General features: G+C 46.8%; 1 protein-coding gene across 1 annotated transcript in view; it reads left to right on the plus strand.

Moving 5' to 3' along the window:
* Positions 1 to 18,056, plus strand: part of PTPN5 (protein tyrosine phosphatase non-receptor type 5) — a 542,249-nt gene that overhangs the window by 263,914 nt on the left and 260,279 nt on the right. Inside the window, exon 4 of the mRNA XM_085644723.1 lies at positions 4,363 to 4,458. Coding sequence (XP_085500849.1) covers positions 4,363 to 4,458 — 96 coding nt within the window. The remainder of the gene's footprint in view (positions 1 to 4,362; positions 4,459 to 18,056) is intronic.

Here is an 18,056-nt window from a genome sequence, read left to right on the forward strand (position 1 = left end):
AATAGTGTTGAAAAAATCTGGATCGTTTGTGTTTGCCCCATAACAGCAGACAAGCGTAACTGATTGTGTACCCAGTGTACCCCAGAGCATGCAACTCCTGCCGGAGGGGTCGCTGAAGGTCCCTCCCAAAATGAAGGGGGTGTTCTTCTTAATTAAAATCAGTGTACCCCACGAATATGTAGAGTAGGAAGAAAAGACACGGTCAGAGGCCCATTTGCTCCCAAAGCAATGTGGGCGACGGGGGTCAGTGTGTGTTTCTTGAAGCAATGCAATCTGTATGTGGTGCCTATCAAGGTATGTAAGGATTTGTCTACACTTACGCGGGTCGCCGAGACCCCTGACATTCCAGGTACGCAATTTTAATTGCAGCTGCTCAGGGTGTGGAAACATTTAAAGTAAAATGGTGCTGCAGAGATGATGTCTCAAAGTGTGGCATGTATATAGAGAGTAGAACATGTGTTGGCATGTCCGCCCGCTGATGTGGTCAGTATGCAACATGAGAGTACAACAATCCCAAACATCCCCCCACCCACCCCAGAATCCCAACCATATTGTCCATGTAATAGAAACCCAAAAACAAAACCTCCCCCACCCACAACAGCACCCCAATCGTGCTGGTACATGATTGCCCACCAGTACCCCAAATAACTCTTGACATAGCAGTACCGGTCAATAGAGTCCAACTAAAAAGTAAGTGATATGCTGGATCGCCCATGTGGGGGGCGCTTGTGGGCATCGGAACCTTCTCATCTCCCAATCCTAACTGCGAAGCAGTAACCTAATGGTACGGGGACGTGGAGGGGAGAGAGAAATGGTGCCTGGCAAAGTTCAAACAACAAACCTATAAGGAAATACAGTAAGGTTACCATTAGGTTATGTAAAGCATTTGGCATATAAGATACACTTATCTGTCGATGCCTAGCTGTAGGAATGTGATGCCATCAGGAAGACATATAATGTTCCTCCCAGCAGACGTAAGTAATAACAGCTGCATCTGGGTGCAAGCAGGACGTAGCAGGCATCAGGAAGAGTGCAGGTGATGGGGATCTGGAAGCGCGGTCATCGGAATCACGGCGCGGTGAACGGTGTTTGAGAGTCTTGAGAAAGTCTTCAGCTTGTTGCGGAGTGACACAGATGATAGTTTTGCTATGAAGGGCAATCCGCAGACGTGCCGGGTACAAGAGGGCATAGACAATTTGAGCTTTGCGTAGTTTTTGCTTGACGTATATAAACTTGCAGCGTGCCTCAACCACGACTGTGAAGTCGGGGTATATGGTGAGCTCATTGCCTGCGAAGTGCATCAATTTTTGCTCTCTAGCCTTTTTCAGTGCGGCATCCCGATCCCGGTAATTCAATAGGCGGGCCACAATGGGACGTGGCGGGGTGTCCGGAGGAGGATGTGGCCCCAAAGAGCGATGTGCTCATTCTACAATGATCTCCGATGAGAAGGTTTCCGCTCCAAAGTTGCCCATCAGAAGGCGTTCAATGAAGTCCTGCATACGGCCAGTATTCGCGCTTTCCGGTATGCCTACTACATGGATATTATTGCTGCGGCTGCGGGCCTCAAGGTCTTCGTTCTTGGCCATGATGACTTTCAACAGCTTATCTATTTGTGTTATTTGGAGCTGCATCTGGGAGGTTGCGTCCTCAGTGTCGGAGATGTATCGCATAGCCTCTTTAATTTGCTCGCCGTGCTTGTCTACTTTCTGCACGAGGAAGTCAAGGCAGCTGTTCATTGTGTCCATTTTCCCAGCGAGGTCAGTGAGGCTGTGTTGCATGGCCAAGAGTAGAGTTTTCACCTCATCCTCCGGGGCTGACGATCGTGGTTGAGGCTGTTCGTGGGCCTAGATGGCTAGTGTCGTCGGAATTAGACCATGTAGCCACCTTTTTGGATTCAAAGACAAGTTTGAGTTGGCGGCCATCGGGCTTCCCCATTCTGATCCCAGATGTAGTCTGGCGAGCATGAGAGAGGAGTTTAACAGTGGGCGTCTCGTTTTAGGGAACCACCAGAAGAGCTGATAAGTTGACTTAGGATTTGCGGACACGAGGCGGGCACCACTGGAGAAGAGAGATAGCATGAACCAGAGAATTTCGGGCTGTTTAGCAATAGCAAACCATCGAGATGGCCAGAGGTGGACACAGCAACCTGCCTGGGAAGGGACGATCTGCTGGAGGTTAAGGCAATAAGCCTTTCAAAGGGCAGTAAAAAAGCCGCCTTGGAGACCCTTCAGTCCTGTGTCTGGAAGGCTACGGCAGGTCCTGCGGGGATACACCCACCCATGGAGCTTCGCAGCCAGTGAGGAGGAAATATTCCACAGTCCAAGGGAACACGCTGATGTCCAGAAATGTGCCGTAGTCGCTAAGGGTTAAATTGGATGTGGGTGAGCATGGTGCTGAGCAACGCAGGAGTCAAATTGCATAGGTTTGGGCTCCGAAATCGCCCACGCAGACAATGCTGCCACACGCCAACACAAGAGGATCAGGTGTTTCGCAGCACAAGTGATGTTCATCTACAGCATAGTGCCCAATTAGTCTGCAAAGGCCAGGGGTGGGCACCAGGAGTGTTGGCTAGGTTATTGGGAACGTGGCTTTTTAGCAGATGTATGGGCAGCACGATGATCTGCACTCAGTGGGTCTCGCTAATTTGGGGCATCAGGCAGGGTAGTGCAGCAAGCCAAGGCGCAGAGTTCTGTGTGTAGGCGCGCAGCACAGCAGACAATTCAAAATTGTGCTGACATAAGAGCAGGTAGGGTAGTGCAGGCTCTTCTCAGCTTAGCATACTCGTTTAACATTGGGGGATACGGCTCGCCGCAGATATGGTGCCCAGTAATCCAACAAAGTGTAAGCTCCAACGCGATGCAGCATGAGATGCACCCGGCGGTCGCAGGTGTCTCTCTGTGTGTCCCCTGCTGCGCTGGACCATGCGGGTCTCCAGGCGATAAGACAGACAGTCTCTCCCCAACCACCTCCAAAGGAATAGCTTTGAGGACTGGTTACGGAAGGGGGAGCTGCCGCGAGAAGTCCAGGGCTCTGCAGTCGAGATACTTTGCTGGTATAGGCGAGCCGGGAGCAGCTATGGGGGAGGGAGGGCACAGCGGAACTGTCTGTAGGGCCCCCAAAGGATCGTTAAGGCCAGGTTGAGCTCCACCGGGGCTCGTGAGCGCAGATGGACTGCTGCAAGCGCGCCGCCTCCCCCAGTCGCATCGCCCACCCGCACAGAGCCGCAGACTTCTCACCAGTTTTTACCCTCACGCAGCAGGCAGTGAGCACCACGGCAGGTCGGCAGGGAATGTAGCAGGTAGATCTGGGCAACCAAAGATAAGTGCTGCTGCTGCGTGAGCCCGACAAAGGCCCAGCGCCACATTGAATCCACGGACCTCGCTTAATGGCAGCAGCCGTAACAGGTTCCAAGCACACCACTCCGCCTCTGCCGCGCACAGCAGGGTTCAGCCCAGGAGCACCCCGCAGGGGTCAAGGAGTCACGATTTCTGCACCGGAGTCAGGGTTTGCAACAATAAGTCGGCGGCAGGCTTGAATGGTAGGATTATTGCGGTTTTTAGGAGGATCATTCGCAGATTATGCCGCCAGGCTGTCAGAGCCTCAGAGGCGTGTGGCCATCTTGGTCATGCGCTACCTAGCACCCCCTCCTGGTGTGGGATTGTTCTTGTGTTGTGTTTTCACTTTATTACTGTTTGTGCATTGCATAAATACTTTATACATTAGCTCTAAGTTAAGCCTGACTGCTTTTGTACTAAGCTACCTGAGTGTTAAACACAGCTTCAGTAAGTGACGTTTGTGGTTCACCCAGTCAGGGATTATGGCTGTTGCTTGAGCAAGATTAACACCCTCCTCAACCAACATCCCAGTTTCTCATCATATGCTGACCTTGAGTGCACTTCTAACAATTGCTTTGCATTTAGAAAAATAAACTGTGGCTGTATCATTGGTTTTTTCCTAAAGCTGTACTAGAATGTGTTATGTCTCAAATGCAAATAATCACTGAAATTCTCTTGCTAGAGTTTGCAAGGCAAGCCATAACTTACAACTCATGTACTAAGTTATTGACCATAAAGATATGTTATTCCTGGAGGTACCCACAACATGAAATGATCTATGGGATAACAGACAAGTTGGAAAATAACATTAAATTTAGAATTCTTGGTTAACCTAATAATGTGCTTCCCTGGATAAAAATATTTTTATTTAACCCTTAGTTATGGGTTTTATCTTACCATTCGTGTTTCGAAATTGCTGCAAATAAGACTCACATAAAGGCAACAACACTCAGATCAGCTGCTAGCAGTGTATGACCTAGTATATATATTGTGTATGTAATACATTTTGATTTATGTTTTCTTATAGGACCTGACAACTTTGCAAAGAGGATTTTGGAATTTTGAGATGTCCTCTTTCCTGCTGGCCTTCATTTTTCTAGGCACGATACTCATAGGAACTGTGGTAAGTTGACAGTACTAAACTTGAATTGTTGAAATTTTTAAATATTTTATTGTTCTTTATTTTTGGATGAATTTTCATGAGTTGTTTAAACATTTATTATGACAATCTTTTGTGGCCAATATTTTTAAAACATTGCAATTTTTTCCTCTGGGTGTTCATTTGTGTCTAACAGGCACATGCATCAACCACAAAAACGGTCGCAAACGGGCAGATTCTCAGAATCTGCCCCTTTGCGACCGGTATTTTTGCATTTGGGATGTATCATCCCAAATGCAAAAATCACAATTTAAGGAATCTCAAAATAGCGATTCCTTAAATAGCGATTGCATTTAAGGAATCCCTAATTGAGATTCCTTAAATGCAATGCATTAAAGTTTAGAAAATAGCGATTTCGCTACTAGCGGGAGCAAATTACCATGAAGCTGGACTTCATGGTAATTTGCTAAAACTTAGAAAAATGCACTTATTTGCATTTTTCTAAGTTTCATGTTGCGCACACACATGCCCTTAGAGCATGTGTGTATGCAACATGTGTGCAGAGTTCAAATACATGGGTGCAATAGGGTGTCATTTTGACACCCTTGCACCCTAGAAATTAGGTACTCGCAAATTGCTCCCGCAATCTCCAATGCATTCCTATGGGCCTGGAGGCCCATAGGAATGAATGGGAAGCCATTCATTAATTGTGAATCGCAATTTGTGAGTCGCAATTAATGAATGTTAAGGAATCGCTATTTTAATAGCGATTCCTACATGCATAGGCTTTTGCGAGTCCTTAATTGCGATTCCTTAATATTCGCAATTAAGGACTCGCAAATGCTTTTCTTGATGCATGTGCCTGCAAGTGTGTAAAAACACATAATTGCAATCCAATTTGTGTACTATTTCAGTACAAGATCCTTTCTAACAATTAGTATCATGATTTTAACTAACTACAATAATCAATGCAGTCTATAAATGCTACCTTTATTTGTGATTATGAAATGTCATTTCATTTCCTGATTACCTCAAAAAGAAAAGGTGTTAACTCTATAAAGCATACCCATCACATAATAAGGCGTTGGACATTGATCCCCTAGGGTTAGAGCCAGGGATCGATTGCCAAGATGCCCACATGAGATAAATGTGTACACAATTACTGTAACTGGGAAATGTTTCTATAGATAGGTTATCATAAAACTCTGATATGGGTCTGGTCTTTTTTTTCTTTTAAATTTGTTTTATTGATTTTAAACAACCAATGATAGAGGCAGCAATATAAGAGCAATAGATTGTCGATAATACAGTATATCTCAAGCTGCTTCCCTCAATACCCTCCACCCTCAAGCCTCCCCCCGCCGCCGGTGTGCCTGTAGAGCCTGCACTATGACCAATAAAGTGTATCTGAAGTTAGTACGGTAACAGTATTGAACAACACAAATGTGGTACAGGGGATAGATGGCCCTTAGAGTTTACCATTTGCCACATTGTTCCTGTATTGGTTCAGTCTTCTTGCGCCAATGTGTTAGTTGGATCCCCCCGATCCTCCAAGATTGACCCCTCCTCCGAGTCTGTGTCTGGAGCCTGCAGTATTGCAACTAAGGCCTCCCACGCCCTCGCCGCCTCCTGTGCCTTTTCGTTATTAGTACGTAGGGCTTGTTGCAACCTAAGTGTACCTTCACTCCGTGCCCACTTGAGTAATTCCGCCCGCCATCTCCCCACACTAGGCCCCCTCTGTGACTTCCAATGCATTGTGAGCTCCCTCTTGACTAAGACGAGGCCCAGGTCGAGGAATTTACTGGTCACTTTCGTTTTAGCGGTATGTGGGAACCAGTGCAGTAAACAAGTACCCAGTTCTAGATCTAATGTACGGTCAGTTATACTACATAATAGTTCCAGCACTTCCTCCCAATATGTTCCCAAGCTCGTACATCTCCACATCATATGCTGGAAGTCAGCCCCTTCCAAACCACACCGCGGACACTGAGCAGCCGCCGCCTCAAAATATTGGTTAAGCTTAGCTGGCGTCAGATACTCTCTATGCAGGACATAAAAATGTACCAATTGAAACCTGGCATTCCTCGTGCTCTTCCAGGCCCTTCTAACCAACTGAGCCCATGTCTTCTCGGGAATTTCCCTGCCAAGGTCCACTTCCCACTTCTTCTGCAACGCTTGCAATGGTTCCAGGGTCTCCGTCAACATACGCCTGTAGAGGCACGTAATAGCCTTAAAGGCCCCCGCAGCCATTACCACAAATTGCAGCGCCATTGAGGTTCGTGGCTCCGACAGACCGATCCCCCAATAGCGTTGGATGTCCGAAACAAGCGCTGAGTGCAGCAAATAATCCCCTTGCGGGAGGTCATATCAGTGCTGTAGTGCCTGGAATGACAACAGGGTTTCATTTTCGTAGAGGTAGCCTAGCACTTGTACTCCCAGGTCCTCCCAGTTAGCCAGTGCCGTCCAATCCTCGCCATGCGGGAAGGCTCTGCACATACCCAGCGGTATCTCCGGGGCATACGGGCGGGTGAATCCAGCCCGACGCTGGCTCCGGTTCCAGCACATCTTGAGCATCGGCTTCTCAGCAGTGAGCGGTTCAAGTCGCATCTTCTGCTGGAGCACTATGAAGGATAAGATATAACGTGGGATCCAACGACCCTCTGGGCCATCCGGGCCCCGAAACTCTCGAGCCACAGCCTGCATGAGCCACTGCAGCTGAGCTGCCAAATAGTACCACTCAAAGTCCGGCACTGCCATACCCCCATCCGCTCTCGTCGTATCATTGTAGCCATTGCACCCGCCTCCTGCCCGTCCCCCAGAGAAACCCGCCAGCCATAGAGCGGAGCTGTCGGAAGATGGAGCCCGGCACCTAGAGCAGGAATGTCCGAAAATAGTACAATAAGCGCGGTAGCGCCACCATCTTCAGGAGCGCCACCCGTCCGATATCGGCAACGTACTCCAAAACACCAAACTGCCCTTAAGTCCGCGTATGGCCCGACCCAAATTACCCTCCAGCAAATCCCTGGGGGCATGATAAATGTTGGTGCCTAAGTAAGGTAGACAGTGGGGCTTCCAACGAACACCCGCCACCTGCAAAGGGTTCATCGCAGCCAGCACCACCTTAAACAAGCAGGTCTTTGCCCAGTTCACCCTCAGCCCTGAGTACTGCCCAAACATATGGAGCAAGTGCCGCGCGCCCTCCAACGCCGTAGTTGTGTTTGCGAGAAATATTAACAAATCATCCACATAGAGAGAAACAAATTGCATGTCCCCGCGGAGGTATAAGCCAGGATAATGTCTCCACAACCGGGCATGGGAGGCCAGAGGCTCAATGGCCAAGGCAAACAACAACGGAGAGAGCGGGCATCCCTGTCGCGCGCCCCGCCCTATCAGGCAGGCTGAGGAGATCGTCACACCCATACGCACACGCGCTGTTGCCGATCTATACAGGAGCTCCGTCCACCCTACGAAAGAGTCCCCAAGTCCAAACACATGAAGGACTCGGTACAAATACGGCCACTCTAGGCTGTCAAACGCCTTTTCAATATCAACAGAGAGAACCGCTGCATCAGGGGTTTCGCTATGGCCCTCTCCTAAAATCCATAGGAGGCGTCGCACATTGGTCGCAGTAGTTCGCTTAGGAATGAAGCCCGCCTGGTCACTATGGACCAGGTGTGTTATATAGGGAAGAATCCTACATAAAATCTTATAATCCGTTGTTAACATTGACAACGGACGATAGGCCGACCTAGACAATGAGTCCTTACCCGGTTTCAGCAGCGGGATAATGATAGCCTCGCGAGTGGAAACTGGCAATCTCCCTAAATCCCAGGCCTCCCGATAAACCGCCCGAAGTTTGGGGGCCTGGATATCGACATATGTTGAGTAAAATTCTATCGGCAGTCCATCTGCCCCCGGGTTTTTTTTGCGTGCCATATGTTTTATCGCACTATGTATTTCCCCAACCATGATCTCCTGTCCCAGCATAACCCCCAGGTCCTCCTCAAGGCGCGGTAGTCTCAACCCAGCTAAGAACTCGCTCAATCCGTCCCTTGTAACCCGCAACTTACTCTCATATAGCTCCGCATAGTATTCCAGAAACATCTCATTAATCCCCCGCTGGGTATATTCCGGTATTCCCGTTGGGGTGGTCAAAGCCAGGATGGGCGTACCCCTCGGAGCTGGGCTGGCTAGCCACGCCAGGAGGGAGCCCACCTTATCTCTTTCCACGTGTGCCCGTACCAAATACTCCTTATGATCAAAGCAGCGCAACCGCTCCACTTGCGTCGCCACTCCCTCTCTTGCAGCTAAGACCTCGGCCTGCATTCTCGGGTTCTCAGGGTGGGCCCTCTCCGCCCGACGCAGCCGCTGCTCCTCCCTCTCTATATCCTGCAAAAGCGTTCTCCGCATTCCTGCTGTTTTAGCAATACATAAGCCCGCACCACCACCTTAAAGGCATCCCACTCCAGAGCCAAGGTTGATGCCGTCCCCTCATTCTCGAGGAAATAATGTACTGTACCCTCCTGCACCTCTGTGCAAAACACTGGGTCTTCTAAAGCCTCCGGGCGTAAACGCCAGGTAGGGATAGCAGGCCGTTCCCGAGACCATCTCAACACCAAGAGCAAGAGATCTATTTCGTAGATGGGACAGTCTGATTGGTCTTGCATAGTACTTCTCATGTTATAAAAGAATAAAGTTTGTATGATAAGTCATTAAATCCGAAAGACCAAAAATGTCTATGTCATTAGAGTTCACGATCATTTAATAAAATCTTGAGCTACTTACTGTTCCATAACAATAGGCCTTCTATTTGAACAAACAAATATGACCATATCTATACAGGAAAACTGTCAAATAGATTTGATGACCATGGCAGAATGATAATCTTAAAGGAGGTCCCATGTGTGATAATACATTTATCAATAGGAGAGTCAGAACCATTTAGCCAAAACTGTTCACAACACTCCATAGATAAGGACTGCATTACTATCACAGGTGGCAGAGTATCATGTCCATGTCTTTCAGCCTTTTCTCTGGTCACATACTTCCCATTGTGACTGATGCATTATAAATGTAAGTGGTAATGTGCAGCTGTATAGGCATTTAAGTACTCTACAATGGTGACTTACATAATTTTTTCTACCCTTAATTACGTGTAATGTTTGCAATATGTACATCACACATGCGTAGGCTAAGAACATACATGCAATTGTTTTTTCTGTAAAATGTTTTCCTGTTCCAAAAATATTTTTTACATAAGTATCACCTATTCCTACAAACATTTTGAAGTATAGATACACAATAAGAGAGGAGTTGGCCTAACGGCTAGGGCGGTCAACCTCAAATCTGGGGAACTGGGTTCGAGTCTCGGCAATGACGCTGAACATCTTGTGATTCTGGGCAAATCACTTATCATGTGAATAAATGTACAAAGTAGAAACAATATGGTATCACTAGATTAACAATTGAAACTGCTTTGAGAAATACACACTATCTCTTGCCCTGTAGAAGGTCTGTAATGTCTAAAAGGAATGAAATGCATTGGCTGTTTTGTCCCATTTGATAAAGAGAAATTTTAATTTACAATCAGAATTTTTGGACAGTTGATTACACTGGACATACACATTTTGAAGTACATTTAAAGGCAAGCGAAAGAGAAGGTTTAAAATAGTGCAAAATGTGTTTCTAGAAGTGTGATAAATTTGATTGTACCTTACAACAGACTTGCTTACATTATACTTACATTATACAATGTGTATACTACTGTGAACTGCAAAGTGGTCATAACTAGGGAAGCGTTACAAGGGTGGTCAGGGAAAGGCAAAAAAAACGTGTTGAGCAACCACAGGTATCTTGTTTAAGGTTTGTTGGTACATATGTGTGTCCCTTATGGGGGGGAGTGGGGAGTTCTTGGCGGCTGAGAAGGGCTAAGGTGTTTGAGGTCTTGGTAGTTGTTGAAGAGGTGATGAATGGCTGTACCACAGCAACTGGAAAATTATATTGCAGTTAGGACCTGAGCTTGATGAAAAAGGGCAGACTGGCCATTGGGGACACAGGGCTGGTTGGCATCCACAAAATGAAGCAATACATTTAGAAATGTAGCGACTCTCCAAATAATGCTTTGGTCATCCCAGTAGAATGGCAGTCTGACATTTATTCTGAAGGTGGATACCCTTTCTCCTTTTTGATAAGATGGAATGGTGTTCTGTTTCTGTCCTTATGGATAGAGAATAGGGATCTTGGACAGTAAGTGGATGATTTGCAGTGGATGTAGGTTCGATTGCTGGGCAGCATGCAATGGTGCACAGGCTGATGGGGAGAAAGCTGGAGGGCTTTGTGGTTAAGGATGATGCATTGCTAGCTATTACATCAGAACATAACAGAGTGTTTTACCCTCAAACACACTCCAGACTAATGGATTGGGAACATGAGATAGGCATCCAGCCACACAGAGGAGCAGTACAGCAACACATCTATGGCCTGATTACAAGGCTTTCTATAGTTCCCTCTTCTCAAGGGCACTGCCAACACGATGGCCATTTCCCATGCAAACAAAGATTTTGTTTACTCAAGTATGTTCAAGCCTACCTCAGCGAGTTCCTACCTCCTGAATGGTTTTTTCAGGACATTTTTAGTGATGTAAGGTGGCCACCTGACATCAAGATCCAGCTGAATGCCCTGTACCATTTTCTTGTCTATCCTTTTTCTTAGCGGGAACAACCCTTGACCTGGGCCTTGCATAGATAAGGGCCTTAGGTAGTTTTTCAGTCAACTCAGAGGGTGGCCCTGTTGGGCAAATGGATCCCAACAATCACAGATGGTGACTAAAGCTGCACAGGAGCCAATGTCTGTGTAGCCAAAGGGCTCCACCAAGTTGCAAAAAAAAGTTCCCAAAACTATTTTGTTACTCAGGGAAACGAAGTGTCTGAAAGATGTCATTTTGACAGAGGCTCAGGAAAACCTTTTTACTGGAGCTGAACGGGAGGATTTTCTTCTACAGATGAATAAGCCAACCTTATTTCCCTCTCAAATTTGCCCAAACTGTGAAGCAGAGGTGATGTGCTGGGGGCATTGGCCAATGCTATCCTGACCTGGCCATAATGGGAGGCAAGTTGGAGGGTGCTCTCCAGGAACAAAGAAGAACAGTTCATAAATGTTTGTAATAAAATGGTTTGTTAAATTGTTGTATTTAATATTTATTGGTGATGATTTGTTGCAGCTACACACGTCACAATAGGTTATCATGCTTGCCCTCATTTGGCTTATCAGTAAATGGACTGAGGGTATTCTTAAACTGCTACGCCTGCTCATCTCACAGTACGAGACAAGCCATCCGCTCCTAGCATCACAGTTGTGGCCACTACAAATATCATCAAGGCTTCCTTTGGCAAAACATTTCAAGCTCCGGTCAGATCACCATACTAGTTTCCAGTGGCAAAAAAAGTATTTCTCACGATTTTTTCAACTATCAGCATCTTAATAAAGACAAAGTGGTTAAACACCTGTCCAAATGTTGTTCATGCAAGCTACTACGGCATGAGATGCAAAATATTACAGCTACCATCTGTTGCAAAATTCATGTAGATTCACTAAATCATCACCACTCTTGGTGTTCCTCCATTATTTAAGATACTAGTATGCTGGGCCAATTTTTCAGTCACTCCTGGGACGTCCTTTGGTAGAAGGCTGCCCTGAAGGTTGAGCACCATTCTATACAACATGAACCTATTGATCGTAACCACTTATTTTTCTCTGAGGCTATAGCTGCCTTTGGGTGTGCAACTTCAATCTCACTGCTACCATTGTAATAATAGGCCTCACTCATAATGGGCAGACCACTGCACTGGGAGTAGGTTTAGAATGTAAATACCTGGCAACTTCCAATACAAGATGTTTAGGTGAAACAAGATTTTCATGGCCAAAATGGAACCTCTAGAAAGCTATCCAACCTCTCCCTCTGAACTCTGAGAAGGACTTTCCACATCAAGGGACACAGTGGAAAACCATAAAGGAGACCCCTTGGTCATGGCTTGAGAAAGGCCCCTATTCCCAGAGACTGATTACTTCCTGAACGGGAAAAGAACTGAGGAACTTCAGCATTCGAGAGATCCACAAACAGATCTGTAACTGGAACCCCCACCATCTGCATAAATTCTGAAAAACCAAGGGATTTGTAGAAAACTCCTGTGAACTAGGACACATTCAACTCAATCTGTCTGCCTGAATGTTCTGACACCCCTGGATGTGCACTGCTTTTATCAAAAGCAAATTAGCTTCCGCCAAAGACACTATCTGCAAGGTTATATGGTTCAGAGAATGACTTCTATTCCAAATTAATGGTTGATATAAGCCTTTTCAATTACCCATCAACTCTTTCCAGTTTGACGAATGACTGGAATCCTGGGCTGACCAAAGTCCCTGAGTAGATAAACCCCCTAGAACTGCTCCTCAGTCCCATCTGCTGGCATCCGTCATTAGTATCAGATGGTTTGAGAGCGCAAAGGAAGTTCCTTGATCAAGAGCAGCAGAATTTATCCACTAACTCAGATGAGCTTTGACCACCAAAGTTACTGGAATGAGCATCTCATAGTCCTCTAAAGCTGAGTACCAGTTTTAGAAGGATGTGAAGGACTACTTGATCCAGGTGAAAGCGAGCCCAAAGGATGATGAACACCGTTGCAGCCTGAAAGAGAATAGGAGAAAATCAACACAGCTTCCTCCATAGAGGAATCCAGCTCAAGACTAGGGAGCAGAAACAACATCCTAATTACCATGTCCCCTTGGACACAAAGCCAATCCCTTACTGGGGCCATTTTCCATCTCATGAGGTTGTCAAGAAGAATTTTCCATGCAGCTGAAAGGAAGACCATGCCCACATCTGTCCAGAAATCGGCCCCAATATACTCCAGATCTTGAGAGGGTATGTGAACCAACTTGCTTCTGCTGACCAGAAAGCCTAAGTTCTCAAATTCCCTGAAAGCTTCATTTTTATGTTGCATTGTAATGGGATAACAATTGGAGTGAATCCCCACATCGTCGAGGTAAGGACAAACCCTATCTCCCTGTTGTAAAAAAAAGCCATGACCGGAGCAAAATCTTTGTGGAAACTCTTGAAACCATCTTTATCCCAAAGGGAAGGACAAGAAACTGCTAATGCTACTTTCCCACACAGAATATGAGAAATTGTTGACAGACAAGAGTTATAGGGCTATGTAAATATGTATCTTGTAAATCGACTTTGGATTGGATTTCCCCCTCAGAAATAAGAGGAATGACTTACTGAAGGGAACACATTTTGAAATGAACTGTACGAATTAATTTGTTCAGCTTATTCAAGCCTATGGTCATTTTATATTCCCATGACGGCTTCTGCGCCAAAACAACTCAAGAGTACCAACCCAGCCGCTGTTGACACATAGGGACCCAAACTGTTGCCTTTTACCTGGATAGGGTAAATACACTGTCCAGCAAGATTTTCCTCCTTGTGTTGTTCCCTGGAAGAGAAGTAGGAAGACATTGTTGAAGCAGAGGAACTGGAGAAAGGGTTATGCTGTATCACACTGAGATCACCTGCAGGACTAAATTGTCGAACACTCTTGGGATCCAATACGCCTGAAAATAAAAAAGGCAACCGCCAACAGGACAAGGGCACCTGGCATAGTCTGTCAGATTGAGGGCAATTGTCCTTAGAATCAGGAGATTGACTATTGGGATTGGTATTATGAGATTTAGCTCGAACCTTCGACCTGTTGATTGACACATTTTGCCTCTTGTCCTCGTATTTGAGAAAACCCATCTTTTTCTTATCAAAGTCTTTCTGCCTGAATTTGAAGGGCTGAGTATGCTTTTGGTTCTTGAAGGATTCCGACTAGATTTTCATTAATTCATCTCTGAGCAACTTATTCCCTGAAAAAGGCATATAGCGAAGACAATTCTTCTGAGAAGAATCCACGTTCTATCCTCTCAAATACAAATAATGCCATAACAGACGGCCCCCACCCCCAATTGAAGCCATCGCAGAAGCTCCAAGGTCATCAAAAACAACATCAGAGAGAAATTTTGCTTGACCATCCATCTGTGCTAGAAACTGAGAGAAATATTTCCCTCTTGAATGGCAGAGGAAAGTGACTGCAAGTCCTTGACCAAAAATTGGGATGTGTACACTGAATACATTTCCGACCTCATAGAAAGACCCCATGCAGAATGGCTGCCTCAGAAGAACAAGAAGGAGACAGATGCTTCTTCCTCTGCACATTTTTACCCATCTTGGCAGCTCAGCAGTCAAACACATAATGGGCCTACGAAACTAAGAGTGCTATATATAGAGAGAAGGATCCTTGTCATAGGAGTTCAAAGAATACCTAGGGAAACAAAACCCACAGGGATATTCCCCATTAATTAATTAATGTAAACTAAATTGTAATACATTATATATTTTCCAACAGTCGAATAGAAAAGCTACCTTAGAACAGGATAAGAGGACATCACTTGTCAATAGCCCCTCTCATCTCTTTATGCAGGCCTGGCCCAGCAGACTGCTGCCCATAAAGGTAAGCAGACAAACAGCAGGAAATAGATATAAATGGGTTAACTGCCAATAAAAAGCTTTCGCAGTCTGCACCATGAAATGATCTCTATGAGTGTAAGAGCCGCTTTGGGAGACCGGCTTCAGCAGCCCCTGTAGTGTTGTGATGCATCAGGCATGCAGGAGGGCGATTAGGTTTGTTACCCCTAGGGCATAAGTGTGTTGGTTTGGCCAGACGCTTGCATTCTAGAGTAAAGTAAAAAGCCTGTGCGGAGACGGACCTGGTTATTAAAACGACCACCAAAGTACATGCATGGTGTAGGCTCCATTTAATTACAGCTGCACCATTACACTGGCGATGAGGGGCCGCACTGCCCACATGTTCACTCGCATCGTCAGTCTCCTGTTTGCAGCTGGTCATTGCCTCTGGGTATGTCTGGTACCCATCACTGCATGCTGCGGCCTACATCTCCTGGCTGCACCTTGTGTAGGCCCCAAATCCGAAGTAGCTGCATCACTCTGTCTGCCAGCCCACCCTGATGATGCCAAGCTGATGACGCAGGCCACTGCCTTTGGCCCCTCACCCTGCATGTGTTGCCTTGTGGTGGGTGCCCTCCAACCGATCACATCTGAGCTGCATCAATGAGCCTTTACCCGCTGTGGTGAGCGTGTTTCACTGCACCCCTCCTGCCCAAGCTACTGCTTGCCTGCTGCATGGTCCAGCTCACATTCACCCCTACATGGCGAGCTGTTCCTTGTTCAAGCAGAGACCGGGTACCTCTGCCAGTGCTCTGGATTCTTCCACCAGTGTGGGCCCTTGCTTGTGCTATGCCCTGCCCCTCGGCCTCTGCCTGATCCTGGCAGTGCCTGCCCAGAAGACCCCCTGCTGTGCTACCATCAAACCTGTCTTCTGGCCGTTGCTGTTTATTGCCACCCTTCAGCCTCACATGCCAGGTACCTCCAGACTGCACCAGGGTGCCTCACCTCCTGCAACTGCCCACACTGATGCCACAGTGAGTGCTTCCTCCTCAGTCTACCCCATGCCTGGCCTGTTGCAAGAAGTCTTGCATCCTTCGAGCCATCACACGGCTCCTGCCATCGCAAGCTGCCCAATAGAAGTTGTGGGTGGAACGCCTATAGAAATATTGGGAAGCTGTAGAGATGGCCACAGACAGAAAACAGGCCATGTTTCTCCACCTCGGTGGTGCCAAAATACACAGAATCTCAAAATCTATTGTTGAAGTGGGCCCCAAGCAATTACACCACCCTGAAAAATGGTATCACACCACACTGTGAGCCATATGCAAACCCTGACTATGAGCGGTTTTTGCTTTGCCAAGCACAGCAGAAGCCAGATCAATATGTCAACGAATTCTTCAACCCCCCTGATAGAACTTGTGAGTACATGCATGCTCCCAGATGAGCCTGACGAGCTGAGAGCGCAGTTCACTCAATGGTGCACTTGGTGAAAGAGTATTGCAAGAATGCATAATATCGATGTGCAACATTCTATCCCTTTGATGGTCCAAGGAGCCAATATGAACTTGAACCAACAATAAAAGAAGAACCCGTCAATGACGTTCACAAAGAAACACCAAAACCGAAGCCAGACCCAGCCAAATCGAAAGCATCTTGCCGCACCAGTGGTTGGTCTGGTGGTTCCTATACCCACTCTGAAGAGTGCCCTGCTTAGGGAAAATCCTGCAGCACCTGCGGAAAGCTTAACCACTTCTCTAAAGTATGCCAATGCTCCCCCCTCTCGAAGCAACAGGCAACTACCTAAAAGAAAAAACAGTCAACGCGTGGCGTCTCACCCTGCCCCACCAGGGTACAGACAACATGGATGATGAGGTGCTGAAGTTGTCCATGTGATCAAAGCCATTGACCCTTTCTGCAGAGCACACCTTTCAAACCCCATGTGCCAGGTGGACATCCAAGGTCACCCAAACTCAGCCCTTATCGATACTGATGTCTCCATAAAATTGATGGCTGCTGAGGTCTACCACAGCCAAGCTAATCCTCCAACCCTGCGCTGCACCAGAGTCCAGGGCTATGACTTTGGCAACCACCCACTGTTACAGCTGGAAGGCAACTTCTCAACTTCTCACCCTCGACTCCACACACTGGGGTGCTGAAGTATATGTGTCCGGGAAGGCATAGGGTTTCTCCTCACCTATCACACCACTTAAGAGCTCAGCCTAGACAAATTTGCCTTTAGCATCAACACCAATGTCCTAGACCTGCTCCTATAAGACTTTGCTCCTATGTTCGACCGCATCAGCTGCCTGGTAGGCCCAGTAATCCACCTACACATAGATGACACCAATGCCCCAGTTGGGCTCCGACACCGGAGAATCGCCTTTCATTTCCACCCCAAGGTAGAGAAGGAACTGAAACTCCTTGAAAAAGCTGGCATCATCGAACGAGTGAGAGGCCCTACATGTGGGTCTCCCCCATCGTTGAAAAAAGCAGACAGCCAGATGCCACACGCATATGCGTGGACATGAGAGTGCCCAACCTTGCCATTAGACATGAGCGTAATCTTACACCAACCATCGATTACATTATAGGAAAATTGTCAGGGTCAAAATGGTTCTCCAAAATCGACGTTCGGTCTGATTACCACCAGATACCTTTACATCCAGAATCACGCCCAATTACTAAGTTCCCTACGCATGCTGGCCTCTGGAGGTATACTTGTTTGAACGTTGGTATCTCCAGCATAGACAAAGTTTTACAACATATCATCAAAGAGGTTCTGCAAGGTCTCCCAGGCATGTTCAATGTAAGTGACAACATCCTGGTGCCCACCCCAACTCTTAAGGAACATCTCACTCGCCTCAGAGCAGTCTTCACCAGGCTCAAAGAGTGCGGTCTAACCCTCCACAGAGACAAATGTGATTTCCTGTGGAATTACATCAGCTTCTTCGGGTACCGGTTCTCTGACCGGGGGATTGGCGCTGATCCTGCCAAAGTGAGTAACATTCAAAGTGCACCAGCCTCTTTCTCTGTGTCTGGCATCCGCAGCTTTCTGGGGATGGTTACATATTGTGGGTGCTTCATCCAAAACCTCTCAGTTCTTACCAAGCCCCTACGA

This window comes from Triturus cristatus, chromosome 3_1, assembly GCF_964204655.1.
Source record: "Triturus cristatus chromosome 3_1, aTriCri1.1, whole genome shotgun sequence".
Classification (NCBI taxonomy): domain Eukaryota; kingdom Metazoa; phylum Chordata; class Amphibia; order Caudata; family Salamandridae; genus Triturus; species Triturus cristatus.